General features: G+C 38.3%; 2 protein-coding genes across 2 annotated transcripts; one reads left to right on the forward strand and one right to left on the reverse strand.

Annotated features, from left to right (window-relative positions):
• The first annotated feature begins 7,955 nt into the window (after positions 1-7,955).
• LOC104238352 (receptor-like protein EIX2) lies at positions 7,956-10,964 on the forward strand. Its single transcript, XM_009792685.2, has one exon. The coding sequence runs from the start codon at positions 7,956-7,958 to the stop codon at positions 10,962-10,964; it is 3,009 nt and encodes a 1,002-aa protein (XP_009790987.1).
• A 345-nt stretch (positions 10,965-11,309) lies between these two features.
• Positions 11,310-17,843, reverse strand: LOC104238351 (uncharacterized). The gene is made up of 5 exons (XM_009792684.2): positions 17,204-17,843; positions 16,203-16,320; positions 14,627-14,979; positions 13,492-13,590; positions 11,310-12,988 (listed from the first exon to the last, which is right to left on the reverse strand). The coding sequence occupies exons 1-5, from the start codon at positions 17,782-17,784 to the stop codon at positions 11,806-11,808; spliced, it is 2,334 nt and encodes a 777-aa protein (XP_009790986.1). The 5' UTR covers positions 17,785-17,843; the 3' UTR covers positions 11,310-11,805.
• Positions 17,844-25,800: the final 7,957 nt, after the last annotated feature.

Consider the following 25,800-nt stretch of genomic DNA (forward strand, 5'->3'; position numbering starts at 1 on the left):
TTATCCCTGGCTAAGATTTATCCTCTATTTTAATCATTAATTAGTTTAGCAAAAAGTTAGATATTTTCTGGTCAAACAAATACAATATCTTTTGTTTTCTTGTTAAGTTCATAACATCCATCTACATAGCCATTGGCATCATCTAAATTGTTACATTGTATATCGTCGCTAGAATCTTCCAAACTAATATCACATATACCACCCTCATCTATATTACTAATAATGAGTTTAAGTTCTGTTTTAATTTGTGGGTCAAAATACTTTATTACCCTATCATATCACTTACAATGTAAACTAACATAATATCATAAGTTAAACTATAGTAATAGTGTAAATTTTTTAAGGCAATGCTTATTAAATCAATTGTACTAATTACTGTATCCTTGACTGATAAACTTTTTAAAAGACCAAATTACATCATAAGAATATAGTACTTCCTTTTTAGTTTTAGAATATATAGTCGAAAATCAAATTGAAGACTGTACTATTGAATTTATCTCATTCATTGAGTGTCACTAGAATCTAGATTATGATTATGAAAGTAGACTTGTATTTGTATTAGACTAGTGCAATGTCATATATAAGCAAATGGCATCTTTGCAATGATTAATTCTCTATTATGGGACAAGAGGGGGTTAATCCACTAAAACTGCATCTTTACCTCTCACAAACTCTAGTGAAGTCAAAGTAAGATGTGTTGAGAGTGAGAGGAAAGCTCTATTAAGAGTCAAGCAAAGTCTCGTCTGATCGATTGGCTTCTTGGGTTGGCATAGAGTGCTGCATTTGAGAAGGTGTTTCTTGTGACATATATACTAACTGGTAATTAATATCATCAAGCTTGATCTCAATATCAAACAATTGATGGAGAAATATTTGGGGTCAACTTGAGCAATGAATGGATTTCTCCATATATTGAGCTTAGAAAATGTGGTTTGGTCGACAATATGACTGAAAACTACTGTTAGTTATTATCTCCAGTGACTCCATTTCAGATCCTATTACAGGATTTTCAGCATAAAAAGGAATTAGTTTCTAAGTGTTTATCAAAACCAACAACTGTTTTCGCTTATTATACTTTTTCTTCTTCTTTATATTTGATTTTTGTCCCTGTAGTGTTGATTTTATTGACGTGAAAAAAAATATGAAGAACGACTAAAATTGCAGAAGGAAAATTATAAAATAATTCAAAGAAACTTTATATGGGGTTCGACCAATACCTCCAAAAAAAATCACGTCATTAATTGGAGAATTGTTGCTAGCAACAAGAGAAACGAGGGTCTTGGTATCCGTGTAGCTAAAGACAAAAATCTAGTAAATTAGGCTAACCTTACTTGGAGATTAATTCACAATACTAATAAACCCTGGGCCAAAATCCTCTCTTCGATTTATGGCTCGACAAATAATTAAAAAACTCTTCTTTCATCTGGAAAAGCATAGTGAAGGGTTGGGATATATGTAACAAGGGGATCAAATGGATTCCAAGCACTCACTAACTCTGAACATCTGGCACTCAAACTGGATTCCCGAATCTCCAAATCTTAGACTAAGCATTGAAGGTCCTATCACAAAGATGTGCAGTAGCCTAACCATTAGTGATATTTGGGTCAATAACAAATGGGATATGGGGAAAATCTCTTTCGAATTACCACAACCCATGAGAAATAGTATCGTATCCATATACCCTAGGGATTGCATCAAAGACACCCCGACGTGGGCCCTAACATGAGATGGTAAATTTTCTTCGGGAAGTTGCTATAAGCTAGTTAGATCCAATAAACTAAATAACACCGACTTTAGCTGGATATGGGATCTTCGCTGCCCCAATAAGATTAAGTTTTTTCTATGAAAATGTCTTCACAATAAACTTTCCAGTCGATCCTACCTTCACTATATAGATATTAATATAGACCCAATTTGTCCTGTTTGCAAAAAAAGAAAATGAATCTATCGATCACATTTTTATTAGTTGTGATGCAGTTCTCCAATTCTGGGATATGATAGGTTATAAGATCCCTCCTCATCATAACACTTCACATTGGCTCACTAATATAAAGGACCTAACTACTCCCAGCTTATCCCCCTACCTTTCATGGGTAGAATTATACCCTTTTGTTCTATGGAGCATTTGGCTCAACTGTAATAAAAATAATCATGATAACACCATTTGCAATTTCAATCTTAAGAACTCTACTGTGTTAGCGGTCGAGTACAAGCTACTAACGCAAAACGAACTAACTACTGTTCAAACTCATGCAATCAACATTGCATTGCACAAACCCCACAAAGGTTTTTATAAGCTCAATATCGATGGTGTCTTTAGAGAAAAAGAATACTTAGGGAAATTAGGTGGAGTATTCAGGAACAGTAATTGCCACTGGATAGCAGGTTTTCAACATCACTGCCCTGCCATATTATCCCTACAAACAGAACTAGAAGCGCTCAAAGAAGGACTCAACATAGCAATGATCAAGGGATTTACTCTGCTGGTCATAGAAACAGATGCAACAGAGGTAATCAAAGCTTTGCAATATGGATGTGAATCTCATGACATGATTGCTTGCTTTTACAGGTGGTTAATGCTCCAACTGAAGCAACCATCAATCCGACATAACTTCAAAGAAGGAAACAAAGTAGCCCATAAGCTAGCTAAGGAAGCTCACAATCTTACGAAGGAACATTTACTACTAGATAGGCCGCCTCCTTGTGTAATAAATAAACTAAAAACAAATAGGGCTCTGGCTATGTTTATTTTGTTAAAAAATTAAGTATTGAAGTATGTTGTAAGCTTGCCAACTTGGGCAATATTAATGTCCTTAGAACATGTAGTATCTCTGATGATGTAACAAATAATATTCCTTAGTTTTTATAATATATATTCCCTGTTTTTTTTAAAAATAGCTATATATGAATGAAAAAAGGATGACATTTGTCATTTTGTTCTTCTCTCGAGTTAGACCATAGTGATGCGTTTTAAACTCATGAGGGTCTAGGCTCAAAGTGGACAATATCACTAGCGAGCTGTTACACAAGTTTCTTAGTGTATTTTACTTTTAGAAACACTAAAATTATTTAGAAGCATTCTAACGCCCGAAGTATTAAGGAGCTATTTCTGTCATTTAGCGGGGGAAAAAAAGCAATACGTGGGGCCAATGTCCACAATAGTGAACAAAGTTGAACAGGATTCCTTACCAACCAAAGTCAAGTTCCTGGCGTGGAAACAAACACACGAATATGAAAAGAGAAAGCACTGATTCTTTAGCTTTAAAGAGAAAAGCAAGTCCTCTTTTTCTCCTTTGTGTTGAGTTAGCAGTAATTGTATTAATTTGATTTTGTTTAGCTTTAGTTCCCGACTTTCAAAATTTTGAAATGTTAACTTCAAATTTCAATTATTATCCTTTTGTTGATATGAAAGAAATTTCTACTTCGCAGCCTGCTTTATGGCATTACATACTTCAAAATAAATTTGATACCATTTTAGGATAAATATTATTGTTGTGGAATTATACTGGGTTGTTGTTGTTGTTGTTTAGGATAAATGTTGTTTGCCTTTAATTTCAAAACTATACGACTTTTTATTGGACTCCAAGTTTTCAAAAATATTATATAAATTAATTATACTTTTAAAAGTGTTGAAAATCAAATGAATTACAAATATTAGGGTTGAGTCCTGAGTATGAAATTGTCTTTTTAGAGAGCGTTTTACCCTCTAATGTAAAACTTTTCAGCATGAATTTAGATTTTACGTAGGTATCAAACAACGAAGTGCAAACCAAAAATCATTGTTGAAAATCAAATTGAAGATTTGACTAATTAGGGTGTCTTTTTACACAAGTCTTGTCATGTGTCATGAATTTTGACAAGGGAATATAGAAGGCCATAGTCCACATCAAAGGTTCATTGATAGAAGCAGCTGCTATCATCCTTTCTATCATTTGAAAAAGAGAAATTCTAAGACAAGTATAACAACCAAACTTCAACTTAGAAATTCTTGTCAAATTAAAAAACTCCAAAAAAGCCCCACTTGAATTGTAATCACTTTATTTTATTCTTCTTTTTGCCTATAGAAATAAAATAAAGAGAAAATATATAGGATGTATCATGTACTTGTCCTAAAAAATTAGTTTCACACTTAATTTTTACGGGCGTCCCATTACCTTCATATACTTGTCCAAAGAGAATTTAATACCTGCCCAAAAGCTAATATGGCAAAAATATAAAATAAAAATAAAATAAATCGCATTTTATTAGTCTTTAAATTTTAAATTTTATTTTTTTGCAAGAATAAACTTTCTTGGACCCCCCCCCCTCTCTAAACACTTCCTCCCTTCTTCTTCAATTTCACACCCACCTCTCCTAAGACCTAATTTTCTTGTCTTCCTTTTTTTTTTTCTTCATCCTCACACCCCCAACCCTTTTTTCTTCATCACCAATTCTTTTAATTTTTATTGTATATTAAATTAATTTCTAAAATATAATTTTTCTTCGCGCCAATCAATGTCCTCCATTAAAAAGCACCCAAGTTTTTAAATTTGAATCGGTAAACATAAGATTAGACCTAAGATTCTATGTTTTGATGGCTGGGTTCGTGAATTGATGAGAGGGTTTTCTTTGACTTTAGCTAAAACCAATTTGAACGCCACAAATTTTAGCTATAATGGAGGTTGTATTGGGTATCGAAGAAAAAGAAAAAAGAAAAATGTTAAAGAAAGAAGAAAAAAATAGTAAAAAGCATAAATTTATTATATTTTTGACCCAATGCTGACATGGCACTAATTAGGGGTGTACAAATCGAACCGATAAACTGCACCAAACCGAAAAATCCAATCAAACCGATTAAAAATCCGATTAGGTTTGATTTGATTTGATTTGGTTTGGTATTGAGTAAAAATCCGAACCAAACTGATATATAAATATAGAGACCCATAAATATATAAATTTTATATATACTTTTAAGATTTTATATAAAATTTCTTTAAAAATGTCTAGATATATTTGAGATTCTCTTGCGGGATATAATATTTAATAGAATATGAAGTGCTCCATATTCATTAACCTTGAATAATGGGTTGTATGATCACTTTCTTATCAAGTGTTACTGAAATGCATCAATCTCTTTGTTACATATTTATATCATATGTTAAGATCTATTAAATTTTTATATCTTTTTCAAATGTGAAGTGATTATTATTATTTAGGTATCATAGTAATTTTTATGTTTAGTTACTAAATTCGGTTCACCTTGAAAGTGTACATCAACGAACAATTATCGTCTGATGACTAAAAAATAACTATCATGTGCTATTAAGAAAACTCTCCTATAAGAATTTCTTAATTGATAATATGTTTGTCAATTTTTTATATTTTTACTATATATATATATATATATATATATATATATATATATTTACTTATAAAAAACTTAACAAAGTAAGATTGAAATAATATTTAAGTAACAAAAAACCTCAAAAAACCCGATAAAACCGAACCAATTCAAGTTATAGTTGGTTTGGTTTGATTTTGATAAAAATCGAACCAACCTAGTCCATGTACACCCCTAGCGCTAACATGGCATGTGCGTGTGGAGCACCTCACCCCATGAGAGTAATATTACACATCACAGGCTAGTATTAAATTCACTTTGGACTGAGTATATGGAGGTAATAGAATGCCCGTAAAGGTTAAGTGTGAAACTAATTTTTTCCAGACAAATACATAATGCATTTTATGTATTTTCCCTAAAATAAATGGAATATAATGTAGGTCCATGTAAATGATCCAGACCTATAACCTTTCAAAACATTAACTGTACTTTCAATTCAATCTCTGAAGGAAAAGATATTTTACTGACAAATAAACTCAGAGAAGTTATACCGACTAAAAATCAAGTTATGGACTCTTTCTATTCCAACCACCCCCAACCCACCCCTTTAAGACCCTGTTTTGTTCCTTTTACTAAAAAAAATAAAAAAAATAAAAGAAGAAGTTAGCTGGGTGTCCAATGCATCCCGCGTTAATATAGGGATCAGGGAAGGGTCGCACCCTGAAGGATGTGATGTAGACAACATACCCTAATACAAGCATTAGTAGCCGCTTTAACCCATAATCTATAAGTCGCACGGAGATAATTTTACCGTTGTTCCAAGGCTCCACTTCATTTTATTCCTTTTCCTATCATGAGCAAATTAGCCATGTTAATTAAAGCAGTAAACCTTACAAAATTCGTGGAAGCAATAGACCTTAAAAGTTTTAATACGAGTCTCAACCATGTTGTCTATGCCAAGGGGAGTATAAGATTTAAAATTGGCAACTTAATTGAATGCAGATTAAAAAGAAGCCAAGAAACCAAAATGAAAAGCTCCATGAACATAGACGATCTAATTCCAACCATCAAAACTTATATAGTCGAGAGGCGGCTCAACACCACGTGTGGCCTAAAGCCAAAATCTAAAAAGAAGTCTTTAAAGACATTCAAGGTTGAGAAATACCTTTTCACATCTAATCCTTTGATAATTTCTTCGAAAAATTGTCTAAAAAGCACTTAAAGAATAAAAGAAGATTCTACAAAATCATAGTAATTGACAAAATTGATTCAAGTTGAAGTCTAACTCGGGATTGTTACACAAATAGCCAGTCAGATTATATATTGATTACTTTTTTTAACCGGAATATACAGATTATTTATTGATTATATGCAAGTATACATATATTACACATGAATTACACATAAATTATACATTCTTCGGCTATTTATAGTTTAAGAGATTAAGTGGATGACTATTTGAGTTAATTCTTCTTAGACGACAAATTAAGAAATCGAGCCCACCCGTCATGGGTGAGGTAACAAAAAAAAAACAAAAAAATAGGAAGTAGCTACAAATTTAATAGTCTACAACTTTCAACTATAATTATAATTATATTTTAAAAAGGGAGTATAAACTTTAAAAATCGACAAATAATGATTGGTTAAAAATTGACAACAAACGATTAAAGCCAAACAATTCATTTTTGGGGGCCTAAAGCCACTGCTTTAGAGTCCGTTTGAATTGGCTTTAAAAAGTGATTTTTCAATAAAAATAACTTTTAAGCAAAAAAGTAACAAGTTGAGTTTACCCAACTTATTGTTTTTGACTTGTTTTAAGCAAATTTTAACTTACTTTAAGTACTTTATAACTTTGTCAAACACTACAAAAGCGAGAAAATTGATTTGACCAGCTTATGGCTTCAGGGTTAAGCACTGATATAGTCTAGTGATACTGGTCATGAAAGTCTTTCACGATTTGTGTGGTTTCAGTTAATTCTCACTTTCACTTCCACTTCTCCTTTTCCTTATGTAATTAAAAAAAAAAGTAAAATAATATTACCCTCAACTTCTGCTGTCTAATATCCATATATAATGTCCCAACTCCCAACTCCCAACTCCCATGCATGTTAAAGACTTAGCATTTTGAATCTTCAGATAAATCAAGAGTTTACGCGTCTTCCAAATTCACGAATAAATTTCATTTATCAGTAAGTTAAATTAATCAAAATAATGTTGAACTAGTGGCCAGAAATAGTGCATGCCTTCTCGACTTGACAACTATGTTGTGCGGACTCTTCAAAATATTGTTGCACTATTTTTGGAGGATCCGACACGCACCCGGCATCATTTTTGAAGAATCCCAGGAACATAGCTAGGGAATGAACTAAGCATAATAAATACATCTCAAATTTTGAGAGTGACATTGTTGCGATTATTATTCCGTTCGAGCCGTGAAAACAATCTTTTGAAGAAATGCAGGGTAAGGCTACGTACAATAGACCTTTGTGGTCCGGTCCTTCCCCGAACCCCGCGCATAGCGGGAGCTTAGTGCACCAGGCTGCCCTTTTGTCTTTCCATATAAACAGACCCCAAAAACAAAAGGCAATATACTTTGAACTTACCATCTCTATTAGAATAATAAGTTTATCTCAAAATGGCATTTTGGCAACTTTTAGTTGCCATACTTGTTTTCTTTCTTCAATCCATTCCTCTACTTGTACCAGCTGAAGCCACTAAAGCTGCATCTTTACCACTCAAAAACACTATCGAAATCAAAGTGAGATGTGTTGAGAGTGAGAGGAAAGCTCTTTTAACATTCAAACAGAAGCTCATAGATCCATCTGACCGACTGGCTTCTTGGGTTGGCACAGAATGCTGCAACTGGAAAGGTGTTTTCTGTGACAAACAAACTGGTAATGTCATTAGTCTTGATCTCAATGATAAATCAGGCAATTGCATTAGGAAGAAAAAGGGCTATTTTATTTCTGGAAATTCATCATCATGTTTGGGTGGCAACATAAGTCCTGCATTACAAGACTTGCAACACTTGGAATATTTAGACTTTGGTGGCAATGATTTCCAAGGACTTTCCACTCCCAGTTTCTTGGGTTCTCTTGAAAATTTACAATATCTTAACCTCAGTCATTCATCCCTTATTGGTATTCCTCCTTCATTTGGAAATTTATCAAGTTTGCGCTATTTAGACCTTTATGCATATTCGTATCCTTACGATACTGTTGACAGTAGTTGGATCAAAGATTTGAGTTGGGTTTCAGGTCTGTCTTCTTTGAGTTATCTTGATCTTTCTTTTATAGACCTTTCTTTGGCAACAAACTGGCTTGAGGATTTTAATAAGCTGCCATCTTTAGTGACACTACGTTTGCAAAATAGTAGTCTTAACTATCTCCCTTATTCCTTCCCCAACTGGAATATGACTTCTCTTTCTCATCTCTCCCTTTCACAGAATAACTTTGTTAATGCTGTGTTGCCTAAATGGTTGTCTAATGCTACCGCGATTGAGACACTTTATGTTAGATACAATGACATTGAAGGCTCCATATCAAATGTTGAGTGGGGTAAACTCTGTAATCTGAGGGAGTTGTATCTAATGCACAATAAACTTAACGGAGACATTAGTCGAGTAGTGGAAGGATTGTCCAGCTGCAGCAACACAACCATAGAGGTCATACGTCTTGGGGATAACGTGTTGACAGGACAACTGCCAAATTCGTTAGGCTATTTGAAGAAGTTAAGGATTCTTACTATTTCTATTAACCCGATATCAGGCACGATTCCAACATCTATTGAACAGCTTTCGCGGTTGGAAAGTTTGCACTTGGGAGAGAATCAGTTAAAGGGAGCCATACCTGAGAGTATTTTTAGTTTTTCTGGACTAACTGAGTTGCGCCTTGCAACAAACGCTTTAGAAGGAAATCTTTCACAAAATCACTTTGCAAAACTCCATCAACTGAAACTTTTATCTTTATCATGTGGAAAAAGATTTGCAGTCAACTTGACCGATGAATGGGTTCCTCCATTTAGCCTCACCAGTATCGAGCTTAGAAGTTGCAATTTGGGTCCCAAGTTCCCGATATGGCTGGAAACTCAAAAGCAACTTGAGTTTGTTGTTCTCTCTAATAACTCCATTTCAGATCCTATACCTCCTTGGCTTTGGACTCTGTGCTCACAATTGCAATGGCTCGATCTATCGGATAATCAGATTGGTGGAACTCTTCCTAGGTCAGTAAATTTTCCAACAATCTCAAGCTGGACAGTACTGGATTTCTATTTCAGTTACTATTATGGTGTTGTGGTGGACTTAAGCTCCAATCAATTCCATGGTTTGTTACCTCTTTGGCCAAATGTGACACATTTGAATCTTGCAAACAACTTGTTTTCAGGATCTATCCCCTTAAACATTGGTCACGTGATGAAAAAACTCAAGGTCTTAGATCTTTCGGGAAATGCTTTTACTGGATCTATACCATATTCCATAGCTAGAGTGAAGCGGCTATCGAGATTGGACCTTACAGACAATCATTTGTCTGGAAAGATCCCTGATTGGTGGTATGATTTGCAACAACTTCAGGTCATAGATTTGTCAGGAAACAATCTTTCAGGTAGTATTCCTCCTTCAATATGTTCACCACCTTCACTTTTTTGGTTGAGATTGAGTCGCAATAACCTTTCTGGAGAATTTCCAAAATCGTTAAGCAATTGCAAAAGCTTGTTTACACTTGACATTGGAGAGAACAAAATCAATGGCACGATACCAGAGTGGTTCGGAAAAAGCCTATTATCTTTGCAAAAGCTTAGAATGAGTAGTAATATGATTCATGGAAACATTCCAGCACAACTATGCCAACTTTCTGGACTCCATATTCTTGATCTTTCACATAATAATTTGACAGGTTCTATTCCTTCCTGCCTGGGAAGCTTGAGAGCTCTTAAGTCTGTGAAATTTTACAAGTGGTTTCCCAACTATGGCTATTTCAACTATGTTTTTACACCCAAAATGAAGTTGGTTAAGAAAGGAACAACGATGACATACACCTTTACTTTAGATCAGGTGAATCTTATTGATCTTTCCTGCAACAATCTTCATGGTGAAATCCCGAATGAGATTACAGGTCTCTCAGCCTTGGGCACATTAAATTTATCTTGCAACCAATTATCAGGAAGAATTCCAGAGGACATAGGGAGCATGCAGAAATTGGAGACACTAGACATTTCCTCTAACAATCTTTCAGGTTCTATCCCAGTGAGCATGACTTTCATCACCTCATTGAGTCATCTTAACTTGTCATATAACAACCTGCATGGCCCTATACCAACAACATACCAATTCGGAACCTTTACTGATCCTTCATGTTTTGAAGGTAATCCAAAACTTTGTGGGAAACCATTGATTACAGAATGCTCTCCACCCGGGGAAAAAGGAACGAAAAAGATAATTGAAGACGGCGATTATGATGAGCATGAAATAAGGCTATGTTTTTTTGTGAGCGTGGCAGTGGGATTTGTTGTAGCGTTTTTGGCGACATTCAGCAGCTTAATGATAAAGAAGTCGTGGGGATACTGCTTCTTCCATTTCTTGGAGGAAGTTGGAGAAAGAATTATCAGGTGCTGTTCGGCTTTTATGAATTGCTTGAAAAGGATTTAGCGTCAGAAGGACTTAATTTCCATAGTATTTTTGCAACCAGCTAATAACTGTTTCTGCTATTATCTTTTTTTTTTTTTCTTGTTCTTGCTGTTTGATGTCTGTATTGTCTCTACAAGTTTGATTTTGTTGTAGTGAAGATATGGCTGTGATTGTGTATATAAAATAAAAACGATGAGCTTTGTTATTATGTTCGAGTTTCTCTCTCTCTCTCTCTCTGTGTTTTAACTTGCACAAACACAATTTGCTTGAATAATGTAATATTACGTCATGTCCTTATCTGTCTTTTAAAATTTATAGTATATTATATTTTTTGAAGAAAATTGCTTATGAAAGATATCATAGGACTTAGGCAACCAGATAGATAAGAATTGCATTAATCAGGTGTAATTCTGGAGGATACTCTCTGCGTACGAACGGGGACTAATATCATTATATCAATACTTAGCAAATTATTGTTAACAGAAAAACTATCTATAGTTACAACGCGTAGATCTTATCATCAGCTGAACTAAATGAAAGAAGATTGAGGATACTGCAGCTTTGCCGGTCAAGCATAGGGTGGGTACAAGGAAGTTGTCGCCTGGGTATCATTTACTTGTTCCTGGTTAGCTTATCTGTATGAAGCTTCCGCCAGTCAACTTCGTATACACAGTCACTGAAACACTTCCTTCTAGCTCTCAAGCTTAAGTGACGATGGTTATTCAGAAGTTGGCATGATGTTTCTGACTTCTGGAAAGCCCTTCCTGAGGAGGAAATGAATCCCATTTCCACACTCGGAGACTCACAGTGCTATTCCTGCACAGCCAACCAACTCTTGAAATGATAAGCTGTATGTTGGGACTTATCGTACATTTATTCTAGGCCTCCTATGTCTTTCATCGTCTAAGTAACTATCTGATCGATCACCATAATTATTGTTTCTTCCTCGTTGCTGTTTATAAGATTCTTCACGCCCACGGCTTTTGTAATCATTATATCCATTATCTTGGCTTCTCCTGCTGCTGCCACGTGAGTCTCTGGAAGTTCTTTTCGAGTTATCCTTAAAAGAGGTTCTTTTGTCTCTCATCCTATCACCACGACCTTCAGATGAGTCCCATCTGCCATTTTGACCTGCCTTACCACCTCTTTGTCTATTTTTGTTAAATGACCTACCATTGTTGCTCTCCAAGTCAGAGGAGGGCTCATCTTCACTGTAGGAGCTGCTTCTCCTTCCAAAATCCCTTCTTGATCCCCATTTATTCCCTTTATTCTGCCGACTTGTAAAATCCTCATCATCGGAGTCAGAGCTGAGGCCATCGTTCTCTGAGACAAAACTCATGGCACCTTTGTTCCTAGATCTTGGTTTAAAATAAGAAGCCTGATTAGATTTCCCATTAGTTTTAATTGGAAGGTCATCATCTGTGTCAAAATCCACTTCAGCATCCTCAGAACCACGAAAAGCCCCTTGCTGATGTCTCGATCTAAAATGTGCATCACTTGTGAGGGAACTGTTCCTACCACCAACAGGCAAAATGCTATCAGCATTATCAATGTCTTCAGATTCGGAGTTGACCTCAATATCCGAGAAATCTATTCGAGAACTTCTGTTTGTTCCATTACTCTCTATCTCATAACTGTCAACATCGTCGTCGTCTTCATCATCAAAATCGTTAAATCCTACCCCTGGTTTCCCAGGTGCAGGGTATTCAGTTTCATAACCTTTTGGAGGCCTGCTGCTCTTGTAGAAACCATCTTCATTGTCCCTAGAAGTATCTCTTTGTTCTCGCCTATCTAGGGGAAAGTCTTCATCCAATTTCTGAGAATCTGCATGCTCGAAGGTAGCAACGTCCGCGCCATCCGATTCATCATCATCAAAATCAAAATTCCATGCATTAGAAACATCTTGCCGGCGAGATACCTTGTCCATCTGCATCCTGGGTCCATGTTGCCTCTCCTGCTGTTGAGTGACCATATAGTCATCAGCTGGGCGCTTGCATTCACAATGAAAACACACCACATTTCTCCTATAATTCAAGAAATTGCACCTGCCAATTGATAAAAGGAAATAACCATTTTTGTCATTGCCACAAAAAGGGTAAACAAATATACAAGAAATATATTAGAAAGTGAAAGCTTCAGGTAAAAGAAGTCTTTCAACAAAGTTTTCCCAAACATTCACACAAATAGATATCTGCTAACTTCAACGAGCATGTAAACAAATGTACAAGTTTAATCGGGCATCCATGCAATCATAAACAGAATTTGCAGCTTGGTCCAGGCAGAAAGGAGATTAGCAGTTGTACAATGAAGAGACGACTAAAGTTGCTTCTTAGATGTCCTCCTCATCTGGATGAACTTGCTAAAGTAGCCACTGCTACTAGATTCAAGCCTCAACCTAGGCATCTATTATTATTTATTACGGTGCTTAAATAAATACAGCAAAAGTAAATGCCTGCCTAATTTAACATATTGCTGCAGAATTCAACAATATACTCATGTCAGAAGAAAATAGGAAGACTTAATAAGAAAAGGCAAAAAGAGGACATACTGGGGACATTCCCACTCTCCTGGAAGCAGCTGTCTCTTTGGCCGGTTGGCATCGCATTGTAAGCATATGGTATTCTTCGCGAAATTCATGAAGTCACACCTGACAGTGTAGCTTGCTGTTAGCAATGTATCCACAGTAGCCAAAAGCAAAAAACGAAAGCGCTAAAGTTTATTGGAGCTTTAAGAGCAAAGTGCAATTAAAGTGTGGGCTTAGCGAAAAAAAGCGTCAATGAAGAAAATAAAAATAAAAATAAAAATAGAAATGTAATGCAAGAAAATATACCTATAAACACAAGTAATAGTTACTTGGACAAAAGAACGGAAAAACTACAATTAAGCTATACATATGTTGTTGCACACTTTAAAGACAGAACTCATCAGTGAAGGTGCCACGCGCCTTAGCACCTTCACGCCTACCCTAAAGTGCCAATTATGCAAGGTGAAGCGCACAACCTGGGCTTCACCAAGCTTTAGGACTTAAGCACGCTTTAAGTGAGTCTTTAACAACACTGAATGTATCAACTCTAGATTTGAGAATTATGTTCAATTTTTTTTCTTCCTGACTCTATAAGTTCATAACAACCGGTTGTTCAGAAAAAAGTTCATAACAACCTAAACTACAGGATCAACTACAAGGGTAAAGAGTGAACTAAGAAAGATGATAAACAATTTATCACCATGCAGTTAATCCCATTCAAGGTGAAGCCTTGCATTGCTTTGTAGATTGCCAAAGAAGATTGTCAAAGGCTCATTTGAGGCGCGCTTTAGCCCTGAAGCTCGGAGAATCTCAAGGCAGGCGCTTCGCTTCACTTAGGATGCGCTTTAATGCAGGCAAGACACTAAGGCATGTACCTCATTGTTGATAAGTTCCATCTTGAATAGAGTGGTACTAAACAATAAATATGATTTGCAAAAAGATATATTAATTGTTAAGGAAATCATTATGAATGAAGTTATTATTCTTTTTCGTCTTAAGTACATGTTTTTGCTTTTTTCTTCGTTGCGCCTTTTTAACTAAAGCCCATATGTTCACTGCGCTTTGCGCTTAAAGTCCGATAGACCAGGAGCGCTTTTTAACGCTTTTCACTTTGACCATGATAGCAGACTTAGTGCAGAAGAAAAGAAATGAAACCTACTTTGGACACAGCCAATCTCCTTTTTTCATCTCAATGTCGTCACGTCCTACTCGTTTCTTCGGAGGGGGAGGTGGCTGCTTCACCTTTGGAGGTGGTTTTTTAAAAATTGGAGGTGGAAGATTTGGATCTATTGGAACAGCACTCAACTTGACTACTTCGTGAAGCAGTTTACGAACAACAGTCTTCACAGATTTCTTCTTCGTAAGGCTCTCATTAACAACGGATCCATTAATTGCATCAAAACCATAAGTCAGTAGGACACGCATGACATCAATTGTCCTTGCTTCATCCTCCTTATTGGTAAGTAAATATGCCCTTTCACAAGAACTCCTCAAATTGCAAGAACTGCAAACCTGATACAATCATGCGATAAGTTGGATTGGTCATTGAAAAATACAGCTAGCAAATGCCCAGATCCATAAACTCAATAAATCATGAATTCATCATTAGTGAATATTCACCTTGCGAAAGAATAATGTTCACCTACTTTAGCCTTTTTAAAGCTTCCCTACACTGATTCATGCCATGTTATGTCCTAATAAGGTGGTAATCTTCAGATGCTTAAAGAATGCAATGTCACGCACTCCCAAGTCCAAGACAAACATTACCAATAGTTCAGCTAATCTGAAACCATCTTTATATGTGAGTCAAGTGAAAAACTTGATTTTTCTTTACAAATCTTAAGCTAATATAATGTTGACTTGAGTAACCGCCTAGTATAAAAAGCTTAATCTGCTAGAAAACGAATGCTTTTATTTAGTTAATAGAAGATCCTTTGACGTGGCAGAAAACGCCCTTGCACATTTGAGGAATAACCTCTTGTTTCTAGTTTCTTTTTGGTGCAGCCATGAGGTTCCTATTGTATAGAAAATTGGGTGTTTCTTAGAGAACCAGTTTCGATAGAGGCTCTCTACCTTCTGGTATATTGCTTGTACATGGAACATTCCCATATTAATATAGTTATTTACTTTAAGGAAAAAAACAACCCCCTCGTGTCATGGGCCAAGAACGTGGAGATGTTTTGATGGAAGAAGGCAATGAGACTCAAATTCTAGACCTATGCCTACTACAATACTATATTAAATAGTGTGAACCCCTCAAGAATGAACACTATTGTTTAGTAAATTATGTCTCTAACGTATATACTTTCTTCATGTAAATTGCCACTCCATAGGCTGCTTACAAAGTATTACGGGTGACAGCTAGAGCCTGCTGCTTTCTAAAAACTATAGAAGCTTAAAATTCAACAACAAAATCTTGTGCTGCAAAGTTTCAAGTTTTATCACTTTCTGAAAGCAATGTACCAAGAGGAGATCTTAAAGCATTTCAATAACAAGAAGATTAAAATAGAAAATGTTTTTTCAGCAAATGCACGAAACGACAAGAACAGTGAACTTCCTCCATCACATGCCAAATCCTATCAAGACTTCACATATAGCAAGAAAATTAAATTGAGCGCACAACAAGAAGTAAATACAAGAAAATGGGAATGAAAAAAAAACAGATTTCTAGAAGAATCAATAACAGAACTTCTGATAAGGCATGAAAAACATTTTACAACAGAATCCAAACTTACATCTCCTTCGTCCAGATGGACGTGTTTCCTCAATAACTTGGCGGAAAAAACCACCTTCTTGTCTGCACTAGGACATCCATAACCAACCAAAATTTGGAGATCCTGTCTCGACAATGACCTGAAATCAATTAATCACTCTATGCATCAAGAGTTATTGTTTGTTACTAGAACATCGTGGTACTCTTTATAATCACTCCCCTTAATTCTTTACTTCAAATTTTGCCTCTAAATCCAGCGACACAGAGCTGAAAAATGTCACTGAAAGGTCTCACTTCATTGTCCTTTAACAAACAGCTAAACCCTAGAGCCCTAATTTGGAGGAGATGTCACCTCAATACCTGCTGAGCTCAAGCGTAGGCAGGGCCGACAAAAGGTGATGGTAATCAAATAAAAAGTCATCGCTTCCTTTTGGACAATAAACAAAAACAATCTACTCTGGTTAATTACCATATCAAATGCTTTTGAAAGAACAGTGAAAACTCACTGTGGGTCACTTGGCGGGCTGCCTAAACCTCCAACATGTAAGGAATCGATTCGCCATCTCGTAATCCCGTCCCCCATTTTCCCCTCTGCTTCCCGCTATGTATAATTATCATAAAAAAGAAAGGAACAGCGGAAACTGCATAAGTTAATTAACTAGACTCACAGCTTGCTATCAAAAAACAAAACAATTGTGTATATTCGCAACCAACTATGGATCTCATTCATCTATCACAACTTAGAAGTACTTCTCACGGTATACTAATATAAGAAGAGAGCAAGAACTCTTCAATAGTAAGAGTCAATTAACTTACTAACATAGCTACCTAAGGTAAACTTGAAATAAAGGGAAAATATGAACACCATCATTTCTAAGCTTCACGACGATCGGCCAGTCAATACTATGACAACAAGTACAATGCAGCTCAATTGAATTCATCTAATTGCCAAAAGTTTAATCCGAGCATGCAAAAATGGGACGAAAAAATTATTAAAAAAGCGTTCCTTATTCAAAAGCAGACCTCAATATATCGAAACGATCTTTGCCAAAATTAAGAACAGCAGTCTGAACAGTCTTCCAATCCCTTGTAAAATCAAAACCCTCATCTTCAGCAACCTCAGCTACATTAAACCCCAAATCCTCAATCAATTTATCCTCGTCTTTTCTCTTATGATCAAAGTAATTTTGCTGAACCAAACGCTCCATTAACTCGATCCACTCGGGCCACGGATGCACCACTTCCACCTTCTTACTCATCAACCCACCACCAAACCCATCATTCTTCTCCATTTCCGATGACCCCACATCAGAAAAGTCCGAGCTTGGACCTACCGGCTCTTGGTTTTGGTCTTTGGGCTTTTTGGATTCACGCCAGGCCCGAATACGTTGAAGGGTTTGGTCCTTTTCCGCCCGTTCTTTTTCAATGGCGTCGATTTGGTCGAATACGAAGCTCATGCGAGCTGACAAAGAAGAAGGTTTAGAGGATGCGGTGGGGTTGGGGGTGGAATCTGAAGAGAAGGGTTTTGTTTGTGAGAAGGTAGTGATAAGATAGGGTTTATAGGATGAAGATAAGCGCCTGAGGAGAAGACGAGAGAGAACCATGGTCTTTTGTTTGGATTGCTAAACCCTCACTGACATTGGAGGAGGAGGGAAACCTTAAACCCTTGCAATAACTAAAATAAGTGAACACAATGTTGCTTTTACCTTTAAGCTTTCAATTTACTTGCGTTCACGTACCAGTAATTTTACCTCTGTAAATTTTAACATCCATGTTTTTTTTTCCTTTTTATTATGAGTCGGCCATAAATAATGGGTTTACACACTGCTTATGGGTTATCGATTTTCAAATATGATTACTGTATGGGTCCAAATTTGGACGACCACGACTGTTGATGAGTACGACAAGTGACAAGATCCTCGTAGCTCGACATCCTGCAAGGGATGACAGACGAGCGAACAAGAGACTGTACGACCTTTGCAGTAGTGTAGGTCCATTCGGGGGCATTAGGAATATTCTTTCGAATATTTTCTATGATTTGTCTTTTAGGGCTTAGAAGTGGTTTGTCCCTTATATATATTGCGTAAAGACAACCTTGTAAGGGGCTTCTTCTGTATTTTTCCAACTAAGAACACTTGTTGTGATACTTGCTTACATAAGCAATTGATGTCATTATTGTTTGAGGATTCATCTTGATAAGGTCAAGAAATATAGCCTTCTGTGTTCACCTTGTGTTTCTTTGTTCTAGAGATTATTATAGTTAGCTAAGATTTACTCCTTCATTTCCTTAAACTGATTTATTCAAAAAGATCTCAATATCTTTTGAGGCAAACAACTTGGCGCCGTCTGTGGGGATTTCTATAGCTGAGATCTTAGTTTCGTCTAGATCCTTGAAAGAAATAATCACCTCTTCTTAGCCTCGCGAAGGCCAACAATGGCAAGAAAGGGAGAAGCAAGATTAAAGGCAATAGTAGGTGTCACGAACAACCTTCTGCATTCCCTCAACAAAGCCGGTAGGGAAGACAATGAAAACACAACGCCAAGTGCTACACCTGAGGGAGAGATCTCACCCCCCCCCCCCCCGCACGAAGGCGTGACTATCTCGCGCGAGAGGGAAACCTCAACATCCGCAGCAAGAGAAGCACCACCGGCTGTGAAAAGGCTATTAGAAGAGTGGTTGACAAACACCTTGAGCAACATACTCGACAAACCCACTCAAGGGGATATCGGAGGCACAATACCCGCAGAAACCGCAACTACCGCCGATGAGCCAGAACCTCCACGCACAGGTAACACTCATACTATCATTGATGCAGGTAACGATGCACTTGTGGCCATCTTAAAGAAAATGGAAAAGATGGAGAGCGAGAACAAAACGCTCCGCGATCAGATGAAGGAGCATCAGAAAAGGGACAATAAAATACCAGGCGCTCCGAAGCTGCTACCAAAATGTGACGTAGGCCGGTTTGTCGAATAGCCATACAGTGAAGGGGCGGCTCCCCACTCTATTCCGAAAACCTTTAAAATGCCGCCATATTTGAAAATATATGATGGAACCACGGACTCGGAAGATCACTTAATCCACTACGTCACTGCAGTAAAAGGCAACGATCTATCGAAAGAACAAGTGTCATCTGTCGAGGTCACAAGATTATAGATGAAAAGACCGAGGCGCAGGCCAAGTACAACCAGCTGCGCAAAAGGATTTGTGAGTATGAAAGTTAACACCGCGAGATACAAGAGTCCAACCAGAATCTGATTGAGGAATGGAAGGACATGGCTGTCAGTGCCAACAAGCGGCTATGATACTTGGAGCGAGGCATAGTAGAACGGGAGAGAAAATTTCTCAAGAGGGTTGAAGATTGTCAAAATGCTGAAGGGACCGAAGGCGGACATTTAGCCAGAGCATACCTGTTGCTGGGACTTCGCGAGTTGGGGAAGCTGTTCGACGGAGCCAAGGATGCCGAATCTGGGGAAGGTCCTTCTGGGACCAAGTAGATAGGAGTTTATCTTTTCGCTTTATAAATGTAATAAGGCCGATGGCCATTAGTGACTTTTATTTCCTGTTTATTTAGTGTCAGTTTGGGATTCGTCTTATTTTTTATCAATAAAATGAGGCATTTAGCATTCTAAGTTCTCCAAACCAATTTGTCTATGGGCCTACCTCGAGCACAAAGAGGTTTCCAAATTAGGACACGATTTACATTCACGCACTATATGTTTAAATATTGCAATACTTTTTATGATCCTCACTAACTTGGTTACCTTTTTGTTTTTATTCATTGTTTTTGTTTTTATTATTCTCCTCCCCAAAAGGTTAGTTCGTGTACTCTGGCATCATCATCTTATTCCACGAGATCCAGGGGCCCTCCACCCACTCCTCCTCTTAGTCCTGTCAAAAACAAGAACAAAAGCAAAATGGAAGATCTAAACAACGTCAGGAAGGAGAATCCAACTAAACTAGTAGAGGCCACTAATGGCCATGGTACTTAGGTTCCTAAGAAGAATGTGTCACAACTGGAACAGAAGTTGCTGAAATTCCAAGAAGAGCTCGATCAGGTTCGGAATCTGGCAAACCTGTCATTTTCCCTCAGCACCCCAGATATCAACTTTCCCAACACTCAAAACCCTACACCTCCTCAAAATATCCCAAAGCAACAGAATCATCCCGCTCCGCACCATCACACTATTCCACCAAAGACTCAATGCAACACCTGTTATATCCCAAACAATACTCCACTACTCATCCTAGAACCTCATAAATCCACAAATGACCATTTCCACACCCACACACCAGGCCACCATAACACTCCTATCTATGTAGAGACCATGCCACGCTCCACCCAACCTATATCAAGCACACCTGAGTCTGATGAAAAGGATTTGCTTATCAGAAACCTAGCCGAGGAACTTAAGAGATTAACTAGTCGGATTCAGGGTGTTGAAGGAAGTAAAGGAATTGAGGGGCTGAACTATTAAGATCTTTGCATACAACCTGATGTCGAACTGCCCGAGGGGTACAAACCTCCTAAGTTCAAAATGTTTGATGGTACGGGTGATCCAAGGGTCCATCTTAGGACATACTGCGACAAGTTGGTTGGAGTAGGGAAAGACGAGAGAATCCGCATGAAGCTGTTCATGAGGAGTTTGAAAGGAGATGCGTTGTAATGGTACATCAGCCAAGATCCAAAGAAGTGATCAAGCTAGGTAGGCATGACATCCAACTTTATGGACAGGTTCAGGTTTGACACAGAGAATGCGCCAGATGTGTTCTATATACAGAATCTAAAGAAGAAGCCCACAGAGACGTTTCGCGAGTATGCTACTCACTGGAGGTCCGAAGCTGCTAAGGTCAGACATGCCTTAGAAGAGGAGAAAATGAACAAATTCTTTGTCCGGGCTCAAGACCAGAAGTATTATGAATGACTGATGATGATCGAGAACCACAAATTTTCTGACATTATCAAACCAGGCGAAAGAATTGAAGAGGGTATCAAAAGCGGTATGGTTACGAACTTCAAGGCCTTGCAAACTATAAATAAGGCCTTATAGTTAGGTGGTGTGTCCAAGAAAAGGGACATAGGGGCCGTGATGGTTGCACAAAGGACCAAATCTCCCCTCAAATACCAAACTTACCTAACACCTCCACTCATATATCAGCCAACCCCAAATTACCAAGCACCTTCACCCTCATACCAAGCTCCACCACCAACTTATCAGTCACCTCCACCTCTTACATATTAGCCAACTTCACCCAGATACTCTCAACCCGCACATGTTTACCAAACCTATAATGCTCAACCATCCTACTATCAATTATCTCCTGCACGCCAAAACTTCCCTAGACCTCGACCTAATTTTGATCGCAGACCTCCAAAATAATATACAGTCATCGCCGAACCTATTGTCCAGTTGTATGAGAGACTCAAAGCTACTGGTTATGTCACCCTCATCCCTGCTGCGACCCCTGAGAACCCTTCTCAATGGGTTAATCAAAACAAATCATGTGCATACCACTCCGGTATGAAAGGGCACACCATCAATGAGTGTCGTTCTTTGAAAAACAAGATCTAGTATTTAATTGATTACAAGATTATTGTGGCAAAGGAACCTGCTCCAAATGTCCGCAACAAGCCTCTGCCAGATCATAAGGGTGGAGGTATCCACATGATTGAAATAGAAGATGACTGTGATCCCGAGGGACCAATCGGATTGATCGCAGAAGGTGATGACCCAAAGAAGCCAATAATTACTCTCATCCCAATCATAGTCCAGATTCAACCGTCTGAGGACGCTGAGGTGAATATGTCTATATCACTTGAGTTTCAAGCAACATCATCCGCAAAGGCACCAGCACCAATTGAGGTCGAATTCGTGTCTTTGGCAAATGTACCCGCACCATTTGAGGTTGCAGTTTTTCCACCCAAGGCACATGCTCCGTTCGGAGTAAGGATATCCATGCCGATCCCAGTGTAAATGTTTACCATGACATCGTTCCATACAAAGGCTGTACCTTGGGACTATACAGCCGAAGCGAGAAGGAAAGACAAGGTCAGGTTCAAAGAGACTGTTGCAGCGCAGGGTATGACAAGAATTGGTAGAGTCTATACCCCTGAACATCTAGCTGAGTCAAGCAAGTAGGCCTCTAACCAGCCACCCATCATTGAGACAGGTCCAGACGACCTTTGGAGGAAAATACAGGCCAAGGAGTATTCGGTCATTGACCAGTTAAACAAGACGCCAGCATAAATATCCATCCTCTCCTTGCTGCAAAACTCTGAGGCACACAAGAATGCTTTTTAAAGGTGCTGAGTGAAGCATACGTACCAAGCAACATCACTGGCGGGGAAATGGCTAACATGGTAGGACACGTGCTGGAGAGCCATAAGATCACCTTTCATGAGGACGAGCTGCCACCTGAAGGGTTAGGGCACAACAAAGCGTTGCACATCACCGTGCAATGCGAGGACTATTTCATCACCAAAATCCTGATCGACGAAGGTTCCAGTCTCAACATTTGTCCGCTGGTAACACTCAAGAGGTTGGGTAAAGGACTACACGAGATAAAAGATGGAGCTATCAATGTGAAAGCTTTCGATGGTTCTCAGAGGTCCACCATTGGTGAGATTGTTCTATGCTTGCAAATGGAACCAACATGGTTCGATGTCGATTTCCAGGTGATAGATGTGCCAGCATCTTACAACCTGCTGTTGGGACGGCCATGGATTCATGCTGCTGGGGCTGTAGCATCAACACTGCATCAGGCAGTAAAATTCAAATGGAACCACCAGGAAGTGATCATTCAATGCGATGGTAGCAACCTTATATACAGTCGTCAGACCATTCCGGCGACCAAAGGAAGAAGGAAGCTGGGTGGAGAGACTTACCACCATATTGAACAGGTCAACGCTATCGGCGTGGGATAACAAAATTGAGAGTATACTGAATTGGAGCGGGTACGAACCCGGCAAGGGCTTGGCAGGAACCTCCAAGGAATCTCTAAGACCATAAAACTCAAGAAGCGTGGCACTACTTTCGGTCTGGGATATGATTACACCTGGGAAGAATTCAACAATTGGTCGCCACCATAGCGCGGTCCTTACTACCCATTGGAGCAGCCAATACCATGTCTGGAGCAGATTTTTCAACAAGCTGACATTGTTTATGGGTCAGGCGAAGAAGAAGCACTTGCAGTGGTGAAGAACTTGTTCCTAGAAGACAATGACATGGATTGTTGTGTTGTTCTCGAGGAGGAGGGGGAGGAAGGCCCTTCCATATAGGCTGTGAGCAGAGGGGCATGCCTTAATAATTGGACCATTAGGACAACTAGAGCCCGACGAGCCTCGGGGCAATGCTAAAACAAGCATCATGCACTATTTTTATTTACTAAATGATTTTCTTTTCGCATTTTCAATTCCCGCAATAAGATCTTCAATGTTCAAAACAGTTATGCAATTTATCAAAGCATTTTGACTTTTCTTATGAATCAACACTCATTATCATTTTCTCTTATTACTTTACTTATACAACATTACTATTACTTATCTTGATGAACCAATGACTGTGACATGCAATGAGATAACGCAACAAACGGACATGGATTCAGAGGAAGATGACATACCTGACGAGATTGTCAAAGAGGTTGAGAACTTTGAGAATAGACCTAAGTCCAACCTGGACGAGACCAAAATTGTCAACTTGGGAGATGCAGAAAATGCCAAAGAAACGCGAATCAGTATTCACCTATCGCCATCGGAGAAGAAAGAATACGCAGAATTTCTAAAGGAGTATGAGGACATATTCGCCTGGTCGTATGACGACATGACTGATCTGAGTATGTCTATTATGGATCACAAACTGCCAATCGATCCAATGTGTCCACCAGTAAAGCAAAAGCTCAGAAAGTTCAAGCCTGATATGAGTTTGAAAATCAAGGAAGAAGTCACCAAGCAGATCAACGTTAAGGTTCTCAGGGTAGTAGAATACCCGACATGGTTAGCCAACATTGTGTCAGTGCCAAAGAAGGATGGGAAGGTCAGAGTCTATGTCAACTACCGGGATCTCAACCTGGCCAGTCCGAAAGATGACTTCCCTTTGCCAAATATATGCATCCTGATTGACAACTACGCCAAGCATGAGCTACAATCATTCGTAGATTGCTTCGCTGGGTATCATCAAATCTAGATGAATGAGAAAAATGATAGAGAATCACAGACAGTGGCACGAGAAGTTATCATTTGCTCTTCTAGGGTATCGTACCATAGTCCTTACATCAACCGGGGTAACCCCCTATATGCTGGTTTACGGTACAGAGACTGTCATTCCCACTGAGGTAGAAATCCCTTCCCTAAGGATCATACAAGAAGTTGAGCTCAACGACGCAGAGTAGGTAAAAGTCGTTTTGAGCAACTAGCCCTTATAGACGGGAAAAGAATGTATGTGGTTTGTCATGGTCAACTCTATCAGAACAGAATGTCCAGAGTCTTCAACAAAAGAGTCAAACCAAGGCAGTTCACACCGGGGCAGCTGGTGTTAAAGAAAATTTTTCCGCATCAAGATGAAACTAAGGGGAAGTTCTCTCCCAACTGGCAGGGTCCATACATGGTTTACCAGGTTCTGACAGGAGGAGCTCTCATACTTGCAGAAATGGACGGAGAAGTCTGGCCAAAGCCGATTAATTCAGATGTAGTCAAGCGTTACTATGTGTCATCTTTATGCTTCCCTTATATGATGTAAATTGAACTATGCCTGACCTGATTCCCATTTAAGAGAGGATACGTAGGCAGCCCTATGGGTTCGGTCACAATTCAATAAAAATTTCATTTCCCCTCGCAATTGGAAACTAGGGCAGAATTTTGAGGAGGACCCTTAAAATTCCGAAGTAATTTCAATCGATCATCGCACGAGCAACAGTCAAAAGCATCAACCCATTAAACTGGGGCAGAATTTTGAGGAGGACCCTCAAAATTCCGTAGCAAAAGAGGATGTAATGTCCCAAACCATGTCACAGTCATCGGTTCATCTAAAAACCATTTTTAATTATACACTTATGTCATACTTTTACAAAAATCATTGCATGTTTATTATCGAAACTGCTTTGTTTAGCAACGCTACCCTAATGATATAGATTGTATCACCAGATTAGAGCCGAACGAGTCAAGTAAAGCCAACAGGGATACGAACTAACCTTCCCTCTTGCAAAACTCATGATTTTTCTTTGGATGCAGGCACTAGGATTGTGAAATCATTAAACTTACTATATGCCCATGGAACAAACATTGTTCAAGAATACAACTCTCTGAACCGTTGCACGTGCCAACATTTGCTATCAGCACACACGAGAAATGCTTCGTAGTCACAATGCTCCCAGTAATCACAATACCACAATCTACCATCAGCTAAGGAAACTCTACTGCCATTTGTTACTTTATTTTTGTATAAGGTTACCATTCTGCCTTCCAATTTGCATAAGGCTACCATTCTGCCTTCCGAGACTAAACGTTGTCTCCATCTGCATTTGCATTGCATAAGGCTACTATTCTGCCTTCCAATTTGTATAAGGCTACCATTCTGCCTTCCGAGACTAAACGTTGTCTCCATCTGTATCTGCATTGCATAAG

The sequence above is a fragment of the Nicotiana sylvestris genome, chromosome 1 (assembly GCF_000393655.2).
Source record: "Nicotiana sylvestris chromosome 1, ASM39365v2, whole genome shotgun sequence".
Lineage (NCBI taxonomy): Eukaryota > Viridiplantae > Streptophyta > Magnoliopsida > Solanales > Solanaceae > Nicotiana > Nicotiana sylvestris.